Source organism: Peromyscus eremicus, chromosome 12 (assembly GCF_949786415.1).
Source record: "Peromyscus eremicus chromosome 12, PerEre_H2_v1, whole genome shotgun sequence".
Classification (NCBI taxonomy): Eukaryota; Metazoa; Chordata; class Mammalia; order Rodentia; family Cricetidae; genus Peromyscus; species Peromyscus eremicus.
The window spans coordinates 35,962,732-35,988,693 of record NC_081428.1 but is presented as its reverse complement, the minus strand read 5'-3'; the positions used below and the strand labels follow the sequence as shown (position 1 = coordinate 35,988,693).

Below are 25,962 nucleotides of genomic sequence, written 5' to 3'. Positions count from 1 at the left end.
TAACATGGGTGATGGGAACTGAACCAGTGTCCTCTGGAAAAGCAGCAGGTGCTATTAACCACTGAACTATCTCCACAGTCCCCAGTAGTTTTGTTTTAAAGAATACTAAGTTTGCTTTAGTTTATATTATGGGTTGAATTGTACTATTAATCTAAACTCTATAGTCAAAATCTAACTCTCAGTTCCCAATAGTGTGATATATTTCGCAATAAGTTTTTACTGAGTGATTAAGGAAACATGAGATCATGTGAGTGGTCACAATTAAATGACTGATGCCCATGCACAAAGAAACTTTTAGGAGACTGGATACAAGAGGAAAGACTATGTGGAGACATGGAAGAAGTTGGCCAGTTTGAAAGCTTAGCAAACCATTGCAAGGTGGCATCAGTCCTTCTGATAACTTCAAGTCTACAGCACTGTGAAAGAGATTTCTGGAAGCCACAGAGTGCATGGTGTTGTTATAGCTGATATAGAAACTTACAAAGTGTATAAATCTAGTTTTATTTTTATAAATTTGTGTTATATGTGTTTACTGTTGCTTTCTGTTATACTCTGTTGTATATCCATATAATTTAAGATTGCTTCTTAAGAGACATTTTAAATCTTTGTTTCTTTTCTTTTTCACATTCTGCAATGTAATTGTGTTGGAGGAGAAATAAAGACACAAAAAGGCATGAGCATTTGTGTGACGACATCAGAAAGAAACTCTGTAGTGATATAATGGGTACATTTAGCCAAGTTCATCACATTTTAAGTCAGTTTAAGTCCATTTCATAACATTACATGAACAATAGTATTTCAATGTGTGTGTGTGCGCGCGCGTGTGTGTGTGTGTGTGTGTGTGTACACTTACCTCTGTTTGTGTGAGTGTGTTTCTTTAAAGGGGTATAGTATCATGGTTAAACATGTTAGCAGGGAGCAGTGTGAAGAAGCATCAAGAATGATCCCCGAGTGAACCTAACCAGCATCATCCTCTTGTTCAGTGTCTATGTCCCCAGCCACCAGCGTGCCCCAAAGAAAGGCTGGAGTGGATGCTCAAGGAGATGAAGCCAAGGTGAAGGACAAGCCATAGAGATGATCTGCAAGGTTATCTGCTAATCCTGCTCCTCCAAAGCCAGAACCGAAGCTGAAAAAGGACCCTGCAAAGAAGGGAGGGAAGGTACCCGAGGGGAAGAAGGGGAACTCTGATGCTGGTAAGAATGCAAATAATACTGCAGAAAATGGAGATGCCAGAGCAGATGAGGCACAGAAAACTGAAGGTGCTAGAGATGTCAAATGAAGTGAGTGCTTTTTTAAAAAAACAGCATACTTCTGGTGACTACTACTTGAAATACTATTTTTCATCAAATTTTATAAAAATGCAGAATTTTGTTTTATTTTTTTAAAATCTATGTTGCTAGCACACAGAACACTTCATTTTTTGGGGGGGAGGGGCATGTGTCACTAACAAAATATCTCCCAAATTAGATTGATGATGGAAAGCATCTTTTCCTGATAATTTTGAAAGACCCCTCCAGGCTCTCAATAGAGACATCCTGGTATTGACATATGTGGCCATCATGGCACAAATGCCTTGTGGTGTGGGAAAACTCTAAATTCATTTTTATATCCTCCTCCGGTATCATCAACATAGATGTAGCTCCCTTAAAACCAGAGACCTGACCCCCAGCATTGGTTTTCCCAGTCTATTGGGCAATCTGGACTTTGTAGGAACATTGCCAAGTGTCCCCAAAAGAGTGGTGGTTCCTTATATAAAAGATTGTGGATCTTCAGATTGATAATTCTTCCATTTTCATCTCATTTCCTGAAAGTCAGGGTCGGCTTGTGAAAAGCTGTTAAACAACATCTTCAATGTGAAATGTCAACCCTCTTCTAAGCTCTTCCCTCTTTTAAAAGCATCAAATGGGGACTTCAACAGGTTTTACAGTGGCCTTTCTGGTTTGGTAGTCTATACAAGAAGGGAGTTTGGAAGTTCTTGTATATCACTAACGAGTGCTGCCCATGTCCTGCATGAAATGCCATGACTATTAATGGAAATTATCTTTAATAAAGCTGGATACAGTTTGAGAAAAAGTTAGCTGGAATGTTTTTAAAATAAAGATTAATTATAATTAAAATAACGTTATTATTTTTTTATTTGATGTATAAAAAGAATGGCAGCATAAGTGGGCCAATTCAAACTCAGTGCATTTAGCAACATTTTATTTATAGCTACCTTTCATTGGCAGAATTAAATATGCACTTATTAAGAAATATTGGCATCTGATTATATTAAAAACACAAACTTCCATTACGGAGAAGCATTTATCTTATCAGGCCATATTGCTTAGGATATAACAAAACTCTTTCTTCATCTTGAAAATGAAAGCAAAGAGATTATGTCTGCAGTGTATTGCATGAACATCACAACTGTACTGAATACAAGCCTATACTGAACACAAGTCTATCAGGGATGTTAAGCATAAAAAAGAACTGGGAGACAGTTTTGAAAGAACAGCAAAGGGACTTACCGTCTTGATCTGTGGTCACTGTAATAGCTGTGAATGGCTTGGGAGAAATGCTCAGCTCAGAGACTCCATTCATGGCTTCTATTTCAAAGGTGTAATTGACATGAGACACGAAGTCCAGTACGATCACAGAATTGTTGATCAGTCCAGTATGTCTTGGGATGAAGCGGAGTCCTCCACCACAGTCCTCGCATTGGCTGGTGTCTAAGCCACATTTCTTACAGATTACACTGTATGTGAGATCCTTCCTCCCTCCTGTGTCACTAGGTGGGCTCCATTCCAAAATAAGGGCTGTTTCATTGATGTTAAAAGCCACATTTCTAGGAGCTGAAGGTGGCCCTAGAAAAAAGCAATGAGAAAACAAAATGTACATGTATAGAACAATGAATGGTGGTGCTACATTAAAATTTTCATGAGTACATGCTGTTGATCTTTAATATGAGTTTTGAGATCATTTTCTTACAAGAACCATAAAGAACTTGTTTAAATATCTGAGGAAGCTAAAAAAGAACATCCTTAAGGGTGAATACAGCATATTTTTAATTTTTGAGTATTTAAATTCCAACATTTAATGTCAAAGTCTTCATATCTCCAAAGTATACTTTTAAAACTTGTTTGCTGTAAAATATGTAATGGATGGAAATTATAAATTATGAGATGGCCATCCTTATATCCTCATTAATTATATTAGCATTTTCACAATTTGAAACCAATTGAGGAATGTATACTCCACACACTGTGTTTAGCCTTCATACCATCATTTCTGTATAGACAAAACACCCATTCATTTCCTTTGCCAAACCCATAGAATCTATTTTCCAATGATTGGGAAAAAGTGTCTTAAATTTAGGGTGGGCAGACTATTCAGAAATGGATATCAGAGGCAGTAAAAAATCCCTTTTTTCATAGTACCTTGCCAACTTGAAGTCATACATGCATTGTGACATAAGGTAAAATCACTGTGTTTTTATTCAAATGATTTTCCCTAAATATAAGTAACCTAGACCTTAACTGTGAAAATGTCCCTGGAGAAGACTCAGCATAGCCTTTCTTCATTGTCATCAAGGACACATTCTTTCTGGTTTTCTTAGCATATCACAACACAAAATTATTCAACAGCTTTTCATTACAAGTCATATTGTAAGATACTAATCATCTTTCATACTCATGCTAGTCCTCCACATCTCAGTTATTCTCCTTTCATTGAGCAAATATTACCCAAAGGTCTCATCAGTGCCAGACTCTGTGTTGAGGGCTATTTTAATGCTATGAAATCCATGTACTGTGAGAATATTGTTTATGAGACATGATTGAAACATAACTCATTATACAAGTACTGGAACAACCAACATTCTGCCACAACTTAGAAGCTTGGTTTTAAGAAATCCAGAATAGTTCTGTGCTGTGGGATGTTCTGTATGGCAAATGTGTTGCTGATTAGTCAATAAATAAAACACTAATTGGCCATTGGCTAGGCAGGAAGTGTAGGCTGGACAAGGAGGAGAATAAAGCTGGGAAGTGGAAGGCTGAGTCAGAGAGACACTGCCAGCCGCCATGATGACAAACAGCATGTGAAGATGCCGGTAAGCCACGAGCCATGTGGCAAGGTATAGATTAATAGAAATGGATTAATTTAAGCTGTAAGAACAGTTAGCAAGAAGCCTGCCACAGCCATACAGTTTGTAAGCAATATGTTTGTAAGTCTCTGTGTTTACTTGATCGGGTCTGAGCGGCTGTGGGACTGGCAGGTGAGAGAGATTTGTCCTGACTGTGGGCCAGGCAGGAAAACTCTAGCTACAGTTCTGTAAATTTTTTTTTTATCAATAAAAAATGCTTAGGGAATTCTGCAATCCTCTTAGAAAAGAAATTCAAATTGTGATGTAGGCAATCTTCTGAATACTATAGATCATACTATAATATGATCTTCAAGCTATGATCATATTTGTTCATTAGGTCAATGCTTTATTTAGTGACTACTATGTGACAGATACTCCAGTAGATGTGGTACACATTATTCCTGCTCCACTGCAGTTAACATTTAGTGGAAGAGCAAGAAAAACATTAGATTAATGGATTCAAGTGATTAAAAAAATTAGAGTTTTAGAATGTTAACAGGCAGGAACTGAAGTAAAAAACTATCAGAAGGAATTTAACTCTTGGTAACATCTTAAGAAAGCATTGGAGGTGATAAAAAAAAACATAGAGTGATGGGAAGAATATTAGCGGTCAAAAATATGTTGTTAGTCAAGAAAAATCTTGAAAGTCATGGAACAGACAGGGAAGCACCTCGGTTAGAAATCAGATGGAGAACCTATGAAGTGAGTTTTAAGAACTAGCAAGGGGCACCACAGATAACTCAAGATAGTTACACTACCTAGAACAACTATAAATTTCCCTGTGTTCAACAGAAGAAAATCTGTGTGTTTGCACACATGTGTGTGCATGCATGCATATGTGTGTGTATGTGCAGGCATGGTGTATGCATTTGTGTGTTTGTGTATATGCATGTGTGTGTGTATGAAGGCATGCACATGCCACAGAGCTCACATGAGGGTCGAAGAACAACCATGCGTGTCAGTCTTTACCTTCTATCTTTTGGAGACGTGGTCTCTCTGTTGTTTTTTCCACTGGGTATAATTCACAAACTTTTGGCTGTTCTCCATGTGTGCTTCCTTTCTCCTTAATGGGAGCTGGGATTATAAAGGGCTTACTCTATGCATTCCACTCTATAAAGCATAGATTTGAACTCAGTCCCTCACATAAGGACTTTTCTATATAGCAAGCCAGCTTCCCAGCCAGGCCTGAAGGTTTTAATGTATAGAAGTGATATATTTTAAGAGCACATCAACATAAAGCATGATGTGGGTTCTGAGAACAGGGGGAACAGCAAAAAGATCTCCTATATTCTGTTGATGAGCAGAATATTAGCCATAAATCATGTGAAATACTCAGAAGTGTTATCTGGCTTGTCTTTCCTCTAGTGATATTATGATGTCAGCCACATATAGGCAGGAATCTCCAGCTACCTGTATTTCTATTACCTAATGCCAGACCTAGTTATGTGATGGGAATTTTTATTAAAGTTTGCTGAGTTTCTTGCTTTATGTCACTTCATGTTTTAGTGGGCTTGCAGAAATGTGTGTCTTTAGACAAGAAAATAAGGAGAAACACAGGATCAAATGTGCATTTTATCTTCCTCCTAAATTTATGCATGGGGATAAAAATTCGTTTTCCTAATAATGCCTCACTGTGACAACATTCATATTGCTGATTTTTCTCTTATTTATAATTGATAACATGAATTATTATTCACATATATGTCTACAAGTAGGAAACATTATCAATTATGTTATGGGTGTCCACAAGTATATAACTATCTGCTTGGACATATGTTAAAAATTTTAAAAATTGAGACACCCTTCTTACTCAAGGGCCCTCACACCAATTTGCATGATGATTAAATAGCTTTTTAATTGCTGTTAAATTATGCCAGCTAAACTGTGATTTCATGCAAATATTAAGCTGTAATGACATGTACTGAATCATTTACTAAGATTTAGAACTTGGAACCAAGAGAGACAATTAATTCTAATCCTCAGATTCAACTAAATGATGTGTCACTGGGCTTTTCTGAATGTGGCCTGATTGCTTTGTTATCATTTATAAATTATACAAAGATTATATGACATCCAGAAAACATAACGTGGCAGCAATAATGCATTTAGAGACATTTGTATTGAAAACTCTTAGGGATTCCTTTGTGTTGATTTTTTTCTTTGGGAAAACAAATAACTCACATCGGATAGAAGACAGCTCTTATCCTCGCCCTCCAGACTGACTTTATAATAAGAATGCAATTACTTAGAACTACAGTTGCAGTTATCAAGCTGAGGATGTAAAAAGCTTAAAGTAAAGCTAACTTTATTTTTGCTACACTCTCTACTACTAATGTTATTTTCAACTGGGGTCTCTACTCAGAAACAACTTTTGCTTCAATTTGGATTTTCTCTTTACAATTTGAAAGACTAAAAGCCCGATGCTGAAGCAAGATCCCCAAGACCTAGGACAACTGTTTCTTCTTTTCCTCTTCCCAGAAAGCACCCAGTTCCATAGATTCTTCTTCCTCTCTCCCCACAGAGGCTAGGTATGTTATAGCTTTGCTTTATTTTTTCTTAATGAAAATTGTTTTAAAGTGTAACTGTGTCTTTCTAAATATCACTGTGCAATATATGAAATCCCGCATGGTATCAAATAAAACCAAATTCAGTGTTCAAATAAGAGTCTTCTGGCCCACTGCCACCAGAACAAAAGTAATACAATTTGTTTTGCTGTGTTGACTCTAGCATTTCCTCAAAATTGGTTCATTGCAGGTTATTATCTAAGAAATATGTGGAGAAATACCAGAATTCTACAGAACAGTTTAAATCAGTAGTTCTCAACATCCATAATGCTGTGACCCTTTAATATAGTTCCTCATGTTGTGGTGACCCCCAACCATAACACTGTTTTCATTGCTACTTTATAACTTTAATTTTGTTGCAGTCATGCATCATAGCGAAAATATCTGTGTTTTTCGATGGTCTTGGGTGACACCTGTGAAAGAGTCACTTGACCTTCAAAGGGACTCTATGAGCAAGGGACATCGAGATCATGATGGGAAAATGTACAGAGACGACCAGCCAAACTAGTGGAAACGCATGACCAATAAACAATGGACCAATAGCTGAGGAGCTCCCATGGTACTGGACTAGGCCCTCTGGATAGGCCAGACAGTTGTTTAGCTTGAACTGTTTAGGGGGCCCCCAGGCAGTGGGATCAGGATCCATCCCTGGTGCATGAGCTGGCTTTTTGGAGCCTAGTGTCTATGGTGGGACACTCTGTGCAGCCTTGGTGCAGGGATGAGGGGCTTGGACCTGCCTCAACTGAATGTACCAGGCTCTGCTGACTCCCCATGGGAGACCTTGCCTTGGAGGAGGTAGGAATGGGGCATGGGTTGGGGGGTGAAGGCTGGGGGGCAGGAGGAGGGAGGGGAGGGGAACCTGTGGCTGTTATGTAAAATAAATAGAAATCTCCTAATTAAAAAAAAAAAAAAAAGAAAGAAAGAAAAAAGAAGTTGCAACCCACAGGTTGAGAATCACTGGTCTAAATGTAGGCCGACTGAGAAGTAAAGCAAGTTTAAGGATTATATTTCAGCTTTTGTGTGGTGTGTTATTTGCAATTTTTAATCATAATATGTTAATTCTTCAAAAGTCTTCTTAAATTTTCAATCTCAAATGATCATGGATTTCTTTTTCTTTTTCTTTTCTTTTTTTTTTTTTTTTGAGTTGTTAATAGTAAATAAAATTAGACCAAAATGTTGTGGTTTGAATCTGAAATCTAAAACTGAATACTATGGTGCTAACCTCTGGTGCGGTTGAAGGTTGTAAGAACTTCATTACACAGAACTTAGACGGAAGAATTAGGTCTTTGTGGGTGTGTCATTGGAAGGGATATTGAAAGGTTGGTTCTTTTGTTGCTTTCTCTGGGTCCATGCTGGTATAAGGTGAGTGGTTTGTTCCAACATGCCCTCTCCACCTTGATGACCTGCCTTGATGATGACCTACAGAAATAGATACATGGAACTAGAGACTGCAGTTTATGGAACCATGAGCTAGGATAATCTTTTATCCATTTTCTAGTTCTTAAGTTGCTACCCTATTTATTTCAATAACTCTAAGGTACATAATAATATTAATTCCTAGCATAAAGCCAATTTTTCATGTAGAGGATGTTAAATATGATAGATTAATAGTTCAATGTTATCCATATGGAATTAACATTAAAAGAATCCAGTTAACCTTCTAGAAGTGATTAGGTAAATATGTTGTTAAATGTGTATGGCTGTGATTTCAATTAAATAAAGGTAAATACATCTGGTCAGCAAAAATGTGCAAGTTTAGACCTTAATAATACCTTAAAATATGTTCTCAAATCTCTATATAGGTTTATGTTAAAACTCTAGAAGTCATATTGTCATCTCTCAATATGGATTTTGGCTTTTATAGTCCATTGTATTGTTACTGTAACGATATGCCTAAATCTTTTTTTAACTATATTTAACAGAGGCCTCTACTGAGAGAATATTGGACTTTAAGAGATTTCATGTTTTTTATTTTCAAATTCTGTAATTAAATATTTATGTTTTTGGAAATGGATGGAAGCCAAAAAGCTGTGATTCTAACCTTGATCCAAGGAAAGAACTATAACAATTTGGATGAAAAACAACAACAACAAACCAATTAGTCTAAGAAAGTACAACAGTTCCGTGAGAGTCAATCAGGAATAGCATGATGTTAGGGAGACCCTTTTTATGTTTGTTATAACGTTTGCACATTGTAGTCTACATAGACATAGAAATCCTGGCATAGAAGAGTTAGACAGCATTTTGTGCAGTTATTTTCTTCAAATTACTGTCAGCTCAAAAATTTTAGAACACACAAATCAGCAACCCATGGTAGTCTCTTTACAAGAGATTCCTCTTATGAAAATTAATCAGCTAATCCTGTAAAGGAAAACAATTAAAATATAAGTTATCAAAGTAAATAATTCTCAGAATTCAGCATTGTATACATTTTTCCATTCTTCATAGCAAGACAAATTGCCTTCTCATCTTTAATATTCTCACATTTAATTTAAATAGCTAAACTTATTTCTGAAATGAAGAATGAGTATCCATTAACATTTTCATAGTACTATGTTTGAAGAATTGAATGATATTTTATATTTTATGTTATTTTTAAAGTTTTAAAATACAAGTATAAATTAATAGACCAAGTACCACTCATTTGTGGAATAAAGTCCAAGGTTCTTAGCTTTGTCTCCAAGTGTTCATAACCTGGCCACTGTCCGTTCTTTAATCTTTCCTTCCTTTTCGTTGCACCCTATCTTTAGCATTTTTTCTTTCAATAATTTTTAAGACACAGTACATTCTAAAGACTCAGGAAATTCCTGGGAGAGGCTCCTACTGACTCAGGAAGTAAACAACCAAGAAGCCTCAGGAAGTCCCTAAAATGACAAGTTACTCTAGGCTACTCTCTCTTCAAATTTATAGAAAGGGTAGGAACTGCTGGAGGAACAGACACCGGTGAGCAAGCTGGAAGAAGCTCGGAGCAAAGGAGCTACCTAGCAGGGAAACTGTCCTATTGAGCTACTTGGGTGCTAAGTAGTTAGCTGTAGGTTTCCAGTTTTCATGAATGGTCACCTTTGCTAGGGTGGACTTTACATATAGCATCTGCTTTTGAGTCATCCTTACCCCTTTTAGTAGTCATCACCCACATCTCTATAAGTTCCCTCAAAATAATGCACTGGTTCACCAAACTGGACTTTGGTGTTTGGTGGTCTCCTTGTTATGGCCTGTCATCATTGCCCTATCTGGGGTGAAGAGATGTTTGTTCATGTCTCCCCAGGAAGAGTGTCACACAAGAATGCCTCTGTGTATTCAATTCATAGATTGCTGGTACTTTCTGCATTACAGAACAGTTCCACTCAGAGTCAAACGTTATCCGCTTTGTGACAGCTCTGCTTTCTGCGGGCAGAACTGATCTCTTGTGTACCTCTCAAGTTTGCGTTAAAAACTGTTACCTAAATCTAAAGAGTGTCCTCAGTATTTCACATGATTTATTTCATGTAATCCAGGATAATGCAACAAAAATGAATTGCAGAAATGTATTATAGCTGCTCACATCAAGAATAAATGGGAAAACATAAACTAGAAAGTGAGTTGTTGTTCTTAGGTCTTTGGTGTTAAACAATTTACCTACTACAGTGAAAGAAAAGGGCACGCTTACATTGAGCCCTTTTCTTACTTGATTCAGTTACTTAAAATAGCATCTATTAGAAATGGAAGACAAAAATACAGATGGATTAAATTATCATCATTTGGCAGAGCAAAGCAAAACAGTGAGTAGATTCAAGCATACATTAATTAATGATTAAATGATTAATGATTAACAAAGATTAATAAATCTTCTTAGAAACACATAACACTAAGGATAATTATGAATATTTTCTTTGAAACTATGGGTGCTTTTGGATAATTAGTCTCCTATGTGCAATTTGATAATATCGAGTGGGACATTTTTCTTCAAGTCTCACTGTAGAGGCCAGAGAGAGATTCACAGTGGTAACAAGTTTTTACTGATTCTCCAACATCAGCAGACTCTCCTCCTAATAATTATTCCAATAAAAATAGATTTTCCAGATAATTTAGTGAATGAAACTCTGCTGAAATATCTATTAAAGTGACTGTACCTGGACTATTTCATGAAACTCGGGTGACATCTTGGATACTGGTGAAGCTGAGATTGATTAATGTAGGTGCCTATTCTGTAGCATAGGGTCATTTTAATTTTTGAAATTACAATATTACAATGAACTCAGTTCGTATTTAGAGATGCTTTCTATAGCAAAACCAATACAGAACACAATGAAGCCTGCTAGAGGTAATAATAACTAATTTTGTTTCTCTTCTTGCTTTCTGGCTTCTGCACAATTGTGGCTGCTACAAAATTGTTTAGAGTGGGTCACCTAACATCACCTTTGCTTTTGTGCTTTAGTTTGTGATGTGAACAATCAAGACCCAAGTATGATATCTTCCATGCAGAATTTGAATTTTGGGAAAAGAATACTAGAAAAAAAATAAAAAGAAGCCTTAGAAATGAGGAGTAAGCCAGCAGAGCAGAGGGACTGGATTGAGAGCCTCCTGGAGCAGTCCAGGAAGTATAGGTCCTGATTAGAACAGCTGAAAGGAGGGAACTCACCTGCTGTATTTATTCTGCTCAAAATAAGAATGAGAGAATAATGACGCTCTGAAGTGGCCAATTATTCCAGCAATAATGAAACCACACTTCACAGTGTTAGCTTTAGAGCAAAAGTAAATTGAAGTTGTGTGCTTCCTTCCCAATCACTGTCATTGTATATCAAATACAAAGACATGATATTTTCCTGTGTATTAAGAATAAAGTTGCCAGAAACAGTTTTACTAGCAGGGTATTTGATTACATGTTCAGACAATCACAATACAAACAGTATATTTACTGGTGTGCATGATTTGCATTCAGTTGGAACCTTTTTAAATAGGCAATGTAAACGATCATTAAATGGGTAAATCCTGCAGCACCTGTTCATTTGTGCTAAAGAAGCAAAGTCCTGACCGTTTAAAATCATGAGGAAAAGCAAAAGTGCTAGGATCATAGATTTATACTGTTTTTTCTGACCTAGCTCTCATGTATGTATTAACATTTCATGTATCATGTCTATTCCTTACTGTTCCATAAATACTTTTACTGTTGTTATTGTTTGTTTTTTGTTTTATTGTCTGTTTTTTGTTTATTTGTTTTGTTTTTGGAGGCAGGGTTTCTCTGTGTAGCCTTGACACATATACTATAGACCAGGCTGGCCTCAAACTCACAGAAATCTGCCTGCCTTTGCCTCTGAGTGCTGGGATTAGAGGTGTGCACCACTAACCACAGATCCCCTTGGAAAGTACAGAGTTTCCATTAATGAATCATCTGAGAAATAAAGTTTATAGTGTATAAAATATATTAAAATATCCGAGAAGACATTTCATATTTCACTTGTTTATTCTTGCTATCTTTGACTTACAATTGACTGAAAAAGATTTCAATAATTTAATTTAATAATATATGTCTAAGTTTGCAAGGTTGTTTTTAGTGTTAGTGAATGTTAGGACTATTTCAAGGATCTTGATACAATTAATGTTGGAGGGAGAAAGATGAGATGAGTGTTGACCTTGGATGTTCTTGGTTTGAAGTACAATTAGGGCTCCTGTCTTGAAAGCATGGATAAATGAAGGTTCATCAAGTGAAGGAAAACAGAACAAGGATGAATGAGCAAGTGAAGGTCGAGAGTAATAAAACTGGATCTGGCAAGTTAAGCTTGGACTGATTAGTTTCTCTGTTCATCAAATATTAAGGCCCTTCTGTATGCCAGGTACTATTCTGAGCTGTGAGGTTGCAGTCTGCAAAAAGCATCACTGGTCCCATGGCTCTTGTAGTCTGGTGCGATAAAATGACAATAAATAGTGAAGCAGGTACATAAATAAAGCCAGGATTTTGAAGAATAGCATAATGCATAAAATGTAAGACACGATGACAGAAAAGATTAAGTGGGACAGGTGCCATTTTTGAAAGACTGGTCAGAAAATAACCATCCTAAGAGCTGATACTTGACCCTGGAAAGTGGAATGTAAAAGTCCCTAAGAAGCCTAGGGGAGAGACTGCTTCTGATTGTGGAAATTCTGTTACTAAGAAAGGAAACAAACTTGGCATCTTTGAAGTCCAGAATATTTGCAAAGGTAGCATGGCATATGCCGGTCAGAGGAGTGGACAGTTTTCTGTAGGATTTATAGGTGATCAGATTCCTTAACCCTCATGCAAGAAGACTTTGGTCCTCAGAATACAAGACTGTGACTATACAAAATTATCAACATTATCTACCTTCAGATGACAGTTCTAACTATGGGAGAGAGAGTAAGAATGTACTGACAAGGCAAACAAGTGACATGAATAAAGCCAACATCTAACAGAGGAAGAAGAAAAATTATCAGTGTCATAACATAAAACAGTAGATTAGGAGGGTGAAATGGAGATAGCAAATGTTTCAGACTGAAAGTCATGCCCTCATTAACTTTGTCAACTTGACAAAGTCTAGAGTCATCTAGAGGAACATCTAGCTTGAGGAATGGTCTAGATCACCTTGTCCTTGAGCATGGCTATGGGGGATTATTATGACTGTTAATTGACAAAGGAAGGTCCAGCCTACCGTGAATGGCACCATTTCCCTGTGAAGGTGATCCTGAGCTATATAAGGAAGCCAGCTAAACACAGACATGGGCGAGAGCCATCAAACAGCACTACTGCATGGTTTCTGCTTCAAAATACAGTTTGCATTCCTGCTTTGACTTCTTTCAATGACTGACTACCCCTAACAAGCTGAGATAAATCCATCCCTTCCCTGAGTGTCTTTAGGCCATGGTGTCGTTAATGCATCAGAAGGTTAGGACAAGTCACATACAGTTTCAAGAACAGTGTGCAACAGAATCAAGTGAAGTGAATAACAGAACAAAGATGTTTCCAATGCAAATGGAGATGAGGATCTTTAGTAAATTTTTGTAATATAGTTATTTCAAGTGGCAGAAGGCAAACTGAATACAGTAGGGTACGTATCATAAATCTAAATGCAATAAAGAAGTAATTCAAAGTGAACAGTAGATGCAACCAAATATGGCTGCTCTTCCAAGGTATTTGCATTGTTGCAGCAAAAAAGTGAACTAGAAGCATTTTAAAGATAAAATTTGAATTTATTACATCAACATTCAGAATAGAAAATAAATAAGAGTCAATCCAAAGCACTGATAAAACTGGCAAAATCACAAGCCACATTGCACCAAACAAGGTTGGTTCCTCTTTGAGCTTGTAGCCATTGGTAGTTGTCCAGTGTTCCAATGGATGGGACCTAACCCAAGTTCATGTGGGCAAGACTAATTGGACATAGTGGGTTATATCAAATTACAGGAAGGAAGGAAGGAAGGAAGGAAGGAAGGAAGGAAGGAAGGAAGGAAGGAAGGAAGGAAAGAAAGAAAGAAAGAAGAAACAAACAAAGAAACAAAAGAAAATGACAAAGTTAGGATGGTGACATATTAGAGCATATAGGAAGTTAAAGAGGGGCATAGTCCCATTGGGGAATGTGATAATATCCCATTATAATTATGTATGAAATTCTCAAAGAATGAAATATAATGAAGTTTTTAAAAGGGATGCTTCAAAAACAGGAAAACCTAAAATTGAGACGTTATCGTTTCAACCACTTATATAATTCTCAATTTAACATTTCATCACCTATTCATCATCAAATAGGGCAAATTGTTGCCTATAATATCTTGTTTATGAATCTAAAGAGTTTAAAACTAAAAAGTGACATTCCATTTCTTCCTATTTTAGTGATATGTTATTATTTTCACTTTTTAAAATGTGTAGATACTACACAATTCTTAAATAACCGAAAACAAATCATTTTAAAATTCTGCATGCATTTGTTGAAATGACCTTCACATCTAATTTGAGTATTAAACTGAGAGAGAAGAGAGAGAGTGTGTGTGTGTGAGAGAGAGAGAGACAGAGACAGAGAGACAGAGAGAGAGAGAGAGAGAGAGAGAGAGAGAGAGAGAGAGAGAGAGAGGAGAGAAATGTGTACAAACTCAAAAGAACCCTCCTTTAAAAGTCAGATGTCGAGGAAACCCAAGCTCATCTGCAAGTCAGTCACAAAGACTGGATTAAAGTTCTCCTCTGGAGTCTCCCTCAAGTGATGAATTTCATATTTCTCTAACAATACGTCTAAAACTGTGTAATGGAAAGAAGAGGAGTTTTACTTGTAAGTTCTTAATTTCTTCAAGACAAATTTTAGCCAGGGAAATTTTGCACTGCCTCAAAATATGGTAGGTACTTGGATAGCAAGGATCTATATAAGGCTTAAAAAGGAAATATTTCAAGCCAAGGGACCCTGCATAGGCCCCAGGTTTCAAACAGCCAACTCATGCAATGAGCACAGGACCGGGTCCCACTGCCTGGATGCCTCCCAAACAGATCAGGCCAATCAACTGTCTCACCCACTCAGAGGGCCTGATCCAGTTGGTGACCCCTCAGCCATTGGCTCGGCATGGGAGGAGGGGACTGGACCTACCTGGACTGAGTCCACCAGGTTGATCTCAGTCTGTGGGGAAGGCTTTGCCCTGGAGGAGATTGGAATGGGGGGCGGGCTGGGGGGAAAGTGAGGGGGGCGGGAGGGGGGAGAACAAGGGAATCTGTGGCTGATATGTAGAACTGAATTGTATTGCAAAATAAAAATTAAAAAAAAAAAAGGAAATATTTCACACTCTTAGCAACTGCTTGAAAAGGAGCTATGATGAGGAGAGCATTTTATTATTATTCAAGACACCTTTATTGGTACAGGATTTTGCCCATTTATTTATTTTTAAAAGCTTAAAACAGAGAACAAGATGATTAGAAACAGAATTTTCTAATACGAAATGTGTAGACTTACTGGTACATGCCATAGAAGGTGGGTCTTTTTCTGCCCTGAAGTAACCCTTTTCACACTGACAGACAGAAGTTGCTTCCATGTAGGTTGAACTGTGTGGAGGGCATTTGGAACATTTTGTGTTCCCAGCAAAGGCTTTATAGAATCCTGGTCTGCAAGCTGTTTAAAAAGGAAAAAGCAAACTCTTTTTAGTTAACACCAAAGTTCCTCTGTTTTGTACGTTTTAAATCAAACATACTTTGTATCTCAGAATGCAATTCCACACATGTACAGCAAGGCCAACATAAATGCCCATATTGATAAATAAAATGAACTATTCAATTATTGGTGCAATTGTAATTTTAGAAAATTATGTAAGCTAATTTGGAAAGTAAACATATTCATGCAAATATGTACACAATCATTTTCATATCTACACACAATACTGGGCTATGTATATGTGAGGATACACATACTTGGCCCTAAAAGAGATGGTTTTTGTGAATTTTAAGGAGTTAGTATTAAATAACATTGAGTCAGTCAGACTGTTCAAAAATGAATCGCCAATTCACTGACCCCCTCAGACTTCGAATACTTTAGGACTTATATTTTGGCTAAGGTACACCCTTAATTATGCTAACGGTTAGTATTCTATTGTCTATGATAGAACTGTATTGCTTTTGAAGGTTTAGCTTAATATTTTTTTTTTTTTGGTAAATGATTGAGTAATTCTCAGTAAGAAGATTCTTAATTCCACATGATAAATCTGCTAGAGAAGTCTCTAATCCCAGCTACTGGGAGGCTAAAGTAAGAGGACTGAAAATTCAAGATCTAGCCTAGAGGACAGAAGTAGTTCAAGGCCAAGCTGGATAATTTAGAAGAAAAAAAAAACCAAACAAACTTGTCTTAAAGTGAAAAGTGAAGGAAAAAAAAAAAAGGTAGATTGTAGCTCAGTGTCAAGACTATGCATGATTACCTGGCATGTATGAGGCCTTATAGTCAGTCCTTAGGAACACACACACACACACACACACACACACAGACACACACACTCATCCTGTATCATTATCAGTTTAACAGGAAGCATGTATCGGCAGTAGACTATTCTTTGCTTGCTTACACACTAGTGTTATGCATATAACTGATTAATAGTACCTGACAGTGTGTAAATAATATATAATTTGCTTACATTGTCATAATTAAAATATTCTCTAAAAAGAATGTGATTTCTAAACTTGATCTATAGCATTGTTATAAAACCTCAGATGAAGCTCATTCACTCAAGTATTTATATTTTGTAAAAAAAGTAACTGCTTCTTAATTATACAATTTAAAATAGTTCAGTATAGGATCAACTTTTAATAATTTCAAAAATGATTTTTTAAAATTGACCCTACTTAGAAGCTAAATAATTTTTTATCTATTAAAGTTTAAATATAAAAAGATCAATTTATATATAAATACATATGTAATTGAGGCCCTTCCATTTTGAGTAGGCACACTTTATTTCAAATATTTAAATATTATTTTAAAGGCACAGAGAAATATCTTGTCTTACAATGTTTATCAGCCACTCGCATTTTACAAATATAGCTTAGTATATAAAAATAGACCGCTTTTAACTTATGTCTGGTAAGACATTATCGTTTATTTATTTTCTTTGGTACCTTGAATTTACTCAACAATGCCTCTTCTAGAAGGTCAATGACTAATGTGCCACCATGCTTCTAAAATGCGTGCACACAATTTTTCCCACCAAAGTGTCTTTTTCTCTTGCTGTCACACAGCCTGATACCTTTATGCTCACTCTCCTTGTGTGGCCAGTCTTCTTTAAATGTCACCCTCTCACTGAGGGCCTCCAGGATCCCTCTTAGGAGACTGTGATCCCTGCTTTGCCATGCCATGTAATTCCACATTGCTTTCCTTTGCCTCTAAGTGATTTAACAACATCTGACATTTGGCACATTTAGTTCTAAAATCCATCTCCCTCTAGATTGTGTGCTTTATCAAGCAGAGATTTCTGTCTGTTTCATCTGCTAAAGTTCATCTCCAGGGCCTAAAAGACTGCTAGGCATTTTTAGACCCTCAAAGAGTATTTGATACATGTGAATGACTTGTCAGGGGACTTCTTTAATTTCTATACAGTCCCCATGATTTATGTGTGTATTTGTTTGTTGTCTTCTGTTAGCCATTCTCTGGGTTGGCAAATCTATGTTCTTAATATAAAACCATGACCCACTCATTGTTCTAACTCCTACTTGTCTTTTCCATCTCATGGATCCAGTTCCCCAACACATCTACTGCCACATCAACACATTTCCTATGGTAAATACTCATTTGTGTCTGTGGGTTTCACAAGAGCAGGTTGGCACAATGCCTGTCAGTAATAGATACTTAAATTCGCACACTCAGTAGAACTGTCCAGTGAGAGACTGTTGTCCTAACTGACTTTCTGCAGAGGACCGTGAATGGCTACCCAGTCTATGCTATGGTCATGGCATTGCTTATCATCATAGGTTTGAAGTTATTTTCTATTCCTTTTAGAAGTAATACATGATAAGTAAGATGAACATGCTATCTTGAAAGGCATTTTTGATTGCTCTAAGATAGGAAAATGAACTTTTTAGGAGAGAGCAAAGGAGTGAAACTGAGGTCTTAAATGCATCTCAGTGGGTAGAGTGCTTCGCCAGCCTATGTGAAACCCTGGGTTCCATTCACAGCACCATATAAACCAGCCATGATGCCAGCCTGTGCCTGTAATCTCAGCACTTAGGACATGGGGACAAGAGGATCAGAAATACAAGATTACCTTTGTGACACAGCAAGTCCAAGCTGAGATACATAAGACCCTCAAAATCAAATCAAAAGTAAATGAAAATAAAGTCCCAAAATAAAAAGTAAATATAATAAAACAAAACAAGATGATAAAATAAAACAAAAAAATAAGATAATAAAATAAAAATTTCCATTTGAAATTATTGTTCACATTGATTTTGATTATCTGTCTATCTCAGTCCATGTATATCTCCCTGTTTACCATTTGATGTGTATGATTGTGTATGTATGTGTGTATGTTATATAATTCTGGTATTAAAGACAATGGAAACCTGATGTTATATAGACTACATACCTTCAGACTGTGTCATAAATTACTTCAACTGTGGTATCATATCTGTCAGCTGAAGGTTTGGTGACTGTCACAAGACAGAGATGAACATCATCTTGCTGCTATCTACTATTACTAGTATATTTCAAGTATATATTTAGTTTTCATAACAATTTAAGAAAATTGAATGAGATAATGAATAATGAATTCACCAGTACTTGCCATAAGATTACTATAATTGCATACATGGGAGGAATGGTCTATATCTCTTCAGTTGGTGGTTTAAGTTTTGTTTGTAGTTCTGCTTGAAATGAAATAACAACATCCATACCTTGAGAACTCTATAACGGCTTTCTGATATGTTTTTTTGCTTTTCCTGCAACACCCTGTTTTTCTACTTATAAGGTATGTGTTTCTTGCTTCCAATGAAGAGAATAAGCAGAACAGCTTGACGATTGCCTGCAGCACAGGAATAAATATCTTCCAGTACATGTCAATACTCCTACTCTGTGAAATATTGTTGGAAAGCTAAAATTTTCTGATGTGGTTGTTTCTGGTTTTTTCTTTCTTTCTTTCTTTCTTTCTTTTTTTTTTGCTAGTCTTTTAGGGAAGAAGTTATTTAGATATGGACCTACAGTTTAAATCCTCATTGCATCCAATTGTTGTACCCACTGTAGCTTCCATCCAGAATCAGACAGATCTGTTTTTAAAATCTCTGTCTGGACCTGATGCATTAATCTCAGAATGCCTGCCTCTGCTTTCTGCCAGCTCAGATTTTCTCCCAAGTCACTGCCATTGCGTTTCTAAACACCTGATCTGACTGTAGTGCTGTGCTTTGTACAGAAGAAAATGCAAAATGATTTTTGTGTGCCCACATCTGGCCTTCTGTCTGATCCTGTATAAACAAAAGCTAAGATGAATATTTTAAATGTTTTAATGATTATATAAACATATGATACACTCAGCTTAGGCTCTTTGTGTACCAAGCCTGAATATATACTGCATTGTGCTTTGTGGGTAAAGTTTAGTAATGCATAGACTCTGAACTACCAGAGTAGCATTGATAATCATCCTCAGTTGGTTGAACATCTACAAAGTGCTGGCTTTCACTGGTACAAAGATTTTAGAGTTCTTGTTATTCTTCACATACAACACATCACATTGCAGCTTTCTTGAGGTGTAACCACTATAAAAAAGCTGTACACACAGTCTGAATTTAGTAAAATACAGCTGAAAACTACAGCAGCTATTATAGTAACTATAATACATCAATTCCAGTTTTACCACCTTTAATTTTATCTGTGTTTTTAGATTTGACATTTGTTTTCTGTTGGCAGCACAATTTTTGGTCTTTGACCTGTTTATTTATTCCCTTGTTCCTATTAAATACAATCTGATGATCTTTGATCTTTAATTGGGATGGTTGTAGTATTTTACTTAATATGGTTACTCAAATCTTATGTATTTATTATTAATTTTTAACTTGTATTTTTATGGTGTTCTGTCTGCATGTAAGTCTGTGCACTGTGTGTGTGTGTAGTACGCATGAATACTACAAGTAGATGCTGGATCCCTGGGATTGGAGTTACAGACCATTGTGAACTTCTGTGTGGGTTTGGGAACCAAACCTAGGTCTTCCAGAAGGGCAACCAGTGTGCTTAACTTCTGTGCTGTTTCTCTAACCCCTAAATCTCAGGCCTTGAGTATATTTTTCTAGTTTTTTTTCCATCTTGTGGTATTTGGTCATTGTTTCCTTTTCAAATTTTTCCTGCTTCTTTAAAAATAACAGTCTACTTTACATAATTCTTTAAAAACCATTTTTCGCTGGTTTACTGCAAAATTCAAATGAGCACTCCGAAAGGACCTCTCTGGAATCCCTTCTAAGAACATCACTGTCCTTCTTCAAACAGTATTGCAAAGTGCATTTGCTTTGATCTCACTGGAGTCTCAGAGCACTTCCACAATCCATGGAACAGACATTGCCAGATTGTGCCAGAGTCTTTCTTCTTCTGCTAAAGGCTGGGAATATTCTGTGTGTCAAGTTGTGAAAGTTGTACATCTATCGTTTTTTATGTATCCACCTGTCTGATGTTTCATGTCTTAAAAATGACTTCTTCATATAGTTATGTGGTAGTTCTTTGCTTATATAAGAAGTCATTTATGTGCCAGACTGCTGATGCCCCTTAAATCCTTATTTATCTAAATGACTTTATTTATTTCTTTAATGTCATTCTCCTAACTACTATACTTATTTGATTAATCATATTGTAAAATGTTACAATATCCAATACAATTCTGTTGCCATCAACCTGTATGTCAAAGGTAAATAGATATTTAATAGTAATTTTTGCTGAGACTATTAAATTATTGCAACTACTTCGGAGAACTGGTAGTATCCAATATGATTTAACCCAGCCATGCTGTTGGAAAGAACATTCCTACTTCTTCATGTATACTCAATTTAAAAGCCCAAAGTCAAAATGGCTTTGCTCATGAAATCAGTTATACAAAATTCTACCGATAAGTGAGCTCTCATTCCTGCATTTTATTTTCTGATTCATATTGACATATTAACCTTTCTCACACTATGTATTTCCTTTTCCTCTTTCCACTTATTTTATCTGTATTAATGTAAACTTATATAACCCAGGTATTGTTGGTAAAAATGTCTTAAGAGAAGTGAGGTAAACTGGTATGTTCAATCAACTATATTTAATAAAAAATTTATACTTTGCTGAATTTTCCTCATACAGTTAGATTATAAATGAATTCTTGATTTAGGTTGCATTGACTCCACTATTAAAGGTATGATCAAGGAGATTAAAGGCAAGAGTGTAGTGGGTAGCCACTCCAGCTTTGACCTGGAAGTTCCAACACCCATTGAGGCTTTGGTAACAGTCACGACTACAAGGCGGGGTGAAGAGAGAACCCTGAAGACCTGAGATCTGGATGCGCTGGATCTCTTCCTTCCTGGACCCTGGATGCTCGAGGTAGACTGAGCAAAGTTCTCCAGAGAACAACGCTGGACTGCACTGCACCACACCTTTCCCAGATCCTGTAGCCTATCCCTTCACTTGTAAGTTACCCCACAAAATAAACCTCCCTTTTAACTACATGGAGTGGCCTTAATAATCTCACCAATACAAGAGGAATAGATGTCAGATGCTATAGAAATGGTTCATTTATAAAAGACAGAATATAAATATTAATGCAAATTGAATAATTTAAGCTAACCTCAACAGGCATCTACTTCAACAGCATGTTTATAATTTGAGGACTCTTAATTAGTTCCTTAAAATAAACCTATGATACATGTCATAAAACTTAGCCTTGACTATAGACACACTCAGTGTAACTAGAGTGATGGATTCAAATACAAATGTAGTGAATGAAGTACAGTAGAGTTTTCCTCAAAAATCTCTGAGGGACTGTAGAAATGGCTCTGCAGTTAAGAGAAACAAATAGAAATAGAAACACACACACACACACACACACACACACACACACACACACACACAAACTGCTATAGGCTGGGGAGATTGCCAAGTGATTAGTGTTACTGAGTAATGAGGAGGACCCGAGGTAAAACCCAGAAATCAATAAACAAGGACACAGTATCACACACTTGTGATCCTAACATCCTATGAAAAGATGAGGGGAGGAGACAGGAAAACAGGAGGAGACCATGGACCAGTTAACCAGTTAGTCTGCCACATGTATCAGTGAGCAAGTTAGAAGGTTAGTAACATTTGAAGTACTGTTAACTATGAACATAGAATGTTCCCCTCCCTTTCACTATCTATACTCATCTGAATAAACTGTACATGTGGGCATGTATACCACACCACAGATAGAAATTAGCATAAACCTGTTCATCCTATGTGGTGGTAGAAATGAGAATTCCTAATGCTGAGAGTATAAAACTCCCTGTCTCTAGAAGTTAAGCACTAGTGTTTATCTCTCTTTGCATCTTGACAGTGGGAGCAACATGACCTGCTGCCTCATACCTTTGCAGCCATGACTCCCATGCCATGATGAACTTGCACTCAAGCTCTAAGTCTGAATCAATCCTTCCTGCCATAAGTTGCTTTTGACAGATAGTTTTCTTTCACTACAACAAGAAAAGCAACAATGATATTCTGTGTTCCTTTCACTTGGCCAGACCCAAGCATCCACTGGCAGAGGTAAAACGTGGAATGGATTTTTGTAAGGCCACAGATTTCTAGGCAAGGGATTGTAAGGAAGAAAGACTGGACTCCAGAATATTCTTGGGGGAGCATCAGTAGGATTCTTTTTATTAATCTGTATATATGTGGTCCTGATTCTTCTTAACCTGTCAAGTAGCAAAGAACTGAGGAAACAAGAACTCAGTACCTCAGGCAGTAATGAAGTTTTAAAATTTGTCAGATTAGAAAGAGGATATCAACTCTGAAACCATATACTGACTTTTCCCATTAATATTATTTAATTTAATACCTTACAAGACAAAGAAGGGTGACACAGAAATGGATATTGATCTAGACAGGTAAGTTGCCATTAACAGCCACATTGTATAAAACTTGTTTAATTATTCTAATAGAAATTAACTATAAAAAATTAAGAATTTAGCAGTCAAATGCATAGGCTTGAGTTTAGTTTCTTTGTTTTACAATCATTTCCAAATCCAACAACATTTTCTTTGGATGTATGTTTTCTCATTTGTAAAACCAGACGCTACGGGCCAAAGGTCAGCATCTTCTCTAAATTCATATATGGAAGCCTAAACTGTGTAACAGCATTTAGAGATGGAGGCTTTGCATGGCAATAAAGTCATCAGGGTGATGTCCTCACTGATTGGATTAGTGCCCTCAGGAGTAATGGTACCAGAGCTGCCTACTCACTCATGTAAGAAGATAAAATGAGAAGATAGCCATGGGTAAAGCTGTAAGAGAGCTCAGACCAGACCCCATATCTTCTAGCACCTAAAATTATTATTTCTTAGCAGCTAGAGCTCTGGGAAAGCCACTATGTTGTTGCTGTTGTTTAAGTCATCCAGTCTACAGTATTTTGGTATTGCAGCACAAATAGCACAAGAAAACAGAGACAACAGTTAGTACATATCTTAGGGGTGGCTGTAAAAAATTTAAATGTGGTATGAGGAAAAAAAATCATATTGCATTCGGGTTATTAAGTAATGTGTTTTCCAAAACTGGCCTTGATAATATTTTCTAAACCCCACTCTTCTGAAAATATGTGGAAATTCTTCACAAGGGTTTTTCCATGATCTTTTCTTTTGTCTGGTGTGTTTATGACTGTAGTAGAAGTGAGTCTATGTGACTTTCCAGTCAGTCCTAAAAGTGGATAGTGAGTCCACCTGTTCTCTTGGATGCTTTTAAAACCGGCCAGCATGATAGGGCTGAGTGTAAGCCCTCAGGGAGAGAAGAATGCAGGAATGAGCTTATGCTCCAGCTGAGCTTCCAGACACCCATTTGCTAGTCACACATATGGGCTCTGAAGTATGGACTCTTTAGCTCTGGGTCCGGAACCAAAGGTGAGCACTTCCTGCAGCAGAGGGCCATCACGCTTCACATTGCCAAAATTACAGGTTTATGAGGGAAAAAAAAATATCTGGTTGATGTAATTCCACACTGTTAGATTTGGAGTGGATCTTTAAGAAGCATCCCATAAACTTACTCAAAGCCATATGGTAAGACAGTTATCTCAACCTATAATCTGAATCTTCATCCTAAGGCATATCAGTGGGTTAATGTGTATGGAAAATTTTGTATACTGTGTTTTTCAGGGCAAGGACTGAGTAAACTGTATTTTTTCTTAATTAATCAACTAATTAACTTTTCCCAGTTCGATTACAGTTTCCTCACCCTCCCTCCTCTCCTCTCAGTTCCCCTGCTGCTCCCCCACCCATTCCCTTTCCCTTCCCTTCAGAAAAGTACAGGCCTTTCATGTAAACCTGCCAACCATGGCTTATCAAGTTGCAGTGAGACTAGGCACTTCCTCTTCTATTAAGGCTGGACAAGGCATCCCAGCAGGAGGAAAGTGTAGCTTGAGTTTTCCTGCCTGGCCCACAGTCAGGACAAACCTCTCTCACCTGCCAATCCCACATCCTCAGACCCAACCAAGTAAACACAGAGACTTATATTGGTTACAAACTGTATGGCCGTGGCAGGCTTCTTGCTAACTGTTCTTACAGCTTAAATTAATCCATTTCCATTAATCTATACCTTGCCATGTGGCTCGTGGCTTACCGGCATCTTTACATGCTGTTTCTCATCATGGCGGCTGGCAGTGTCTCTCTGACTCAGCCTTCTACTTCCCAGCTTTATTCTCCTCCTTGACCCGCCTACACTTCCTGCCTAGCCAACGGCCAATCAGTGTTTTATTTATCGACTAATTAGCAACACATTTGCCATACAGAACATCCCACAGCAGGAAAGGGTCTGAAGAGCAGGCAACATGGTCAGAGACAGCCCCTGCTCCCTCTGCCAGGAGTCCCACAAGAGGACCAAGACACACAACTGCAACACATATGCATAGGGTCCAGGTCAGTCCTGTGCAAGTTCTCTGGCTGGTGGTTCAGGCTCTGTGAGCCTACATGAGTCCAGGTCAGTTGACTTCTGTGTGTTTTACCATGGTATCCCTGGCCCCTCTGACTCCCATAATACTTTCTCCCCTCTTCCACAGGATTTTCCAAGGTCCACCTAATATTTGGCTGTGGGTCTCTGTATATGGTGTTTCCATCAATTGCTGGGTGAAGCCTCTTTGATGACAGTTGGGCTGGGCAATGATCTATGAGTATAGCAGAATGTCATTAGGAATCATTTCATTGACTACATTTTTTCCAGTCATGTTTGGTTCTATCCTAGGTCACTGGGCTGTCCAGGCCTTGGGTCCTGGCCCTCCAGGCATCACCAGGGGTGGGCTCCCTCTCATAGTATGGGTCTCAAGCTGGACCAGCCACTGGTTTGCCACTCCCATAAGTTCTGCCCCGATACCTTTGTCTCAGCAGAGCCTCTAGGCAAGGCAAATTGCAGGTCAGAGGTTGTGTGGCTGGGCTGGGGCCTCAACTCTACCGGAAGCCTTTTTTTTTTTTTTTTTTTTTGTTTGTTTGTTTGTTTTTTGAGACAGGGTTTCTCTGTGTAGCTTTGCGCCTTTTCCTGGAACTCACTTGGTAGTCCAGGCTGGCCTCGAACTCACAGAGATCCGCCTGCCTCTGCCTCCCGAGTGCTGGGATTAAAGGCGTGCGCCACCACCGCCCGGCAACTGGAAGTCTTGTTT

General features: G+C 37.4%; 1 protein-coding gene and 1 pseudogene across 1 annotated transcript in view; one reads left to right on the top strand and one right to left on the bottom strand.

The window, feature by feature from the left end:
* The window catches only part of LOC131922440 (ephrin type-A receptor 6), a 902,384-nt gene that overhangs the window by 509,824 nt on the left and 366,598 nt on the right, over positions 1–25,962 (bottom strand). Inside the window, exons 4-5 of the mRNA XM_059277230.1 lie at positions 15,606–15,761; positions 2,511–2,846 (exon numbers count right to left, since the gene is read on the bottom strand). Of these exons, the coding sequence (XP_059133213.1) occupies positions 2,511–2,846; positions 15,606–15,761 (492 nt within the window). The remainder of the gene's footprint in view (positions 1–2,510; positions 2,847–15,605; positions 15,762–25,962) is intronic.
* On the top strand, positions 989–1,279 carry LOC131922819 (non-histone chromosomal protein HMG-17-like; annotated as a pseudogene).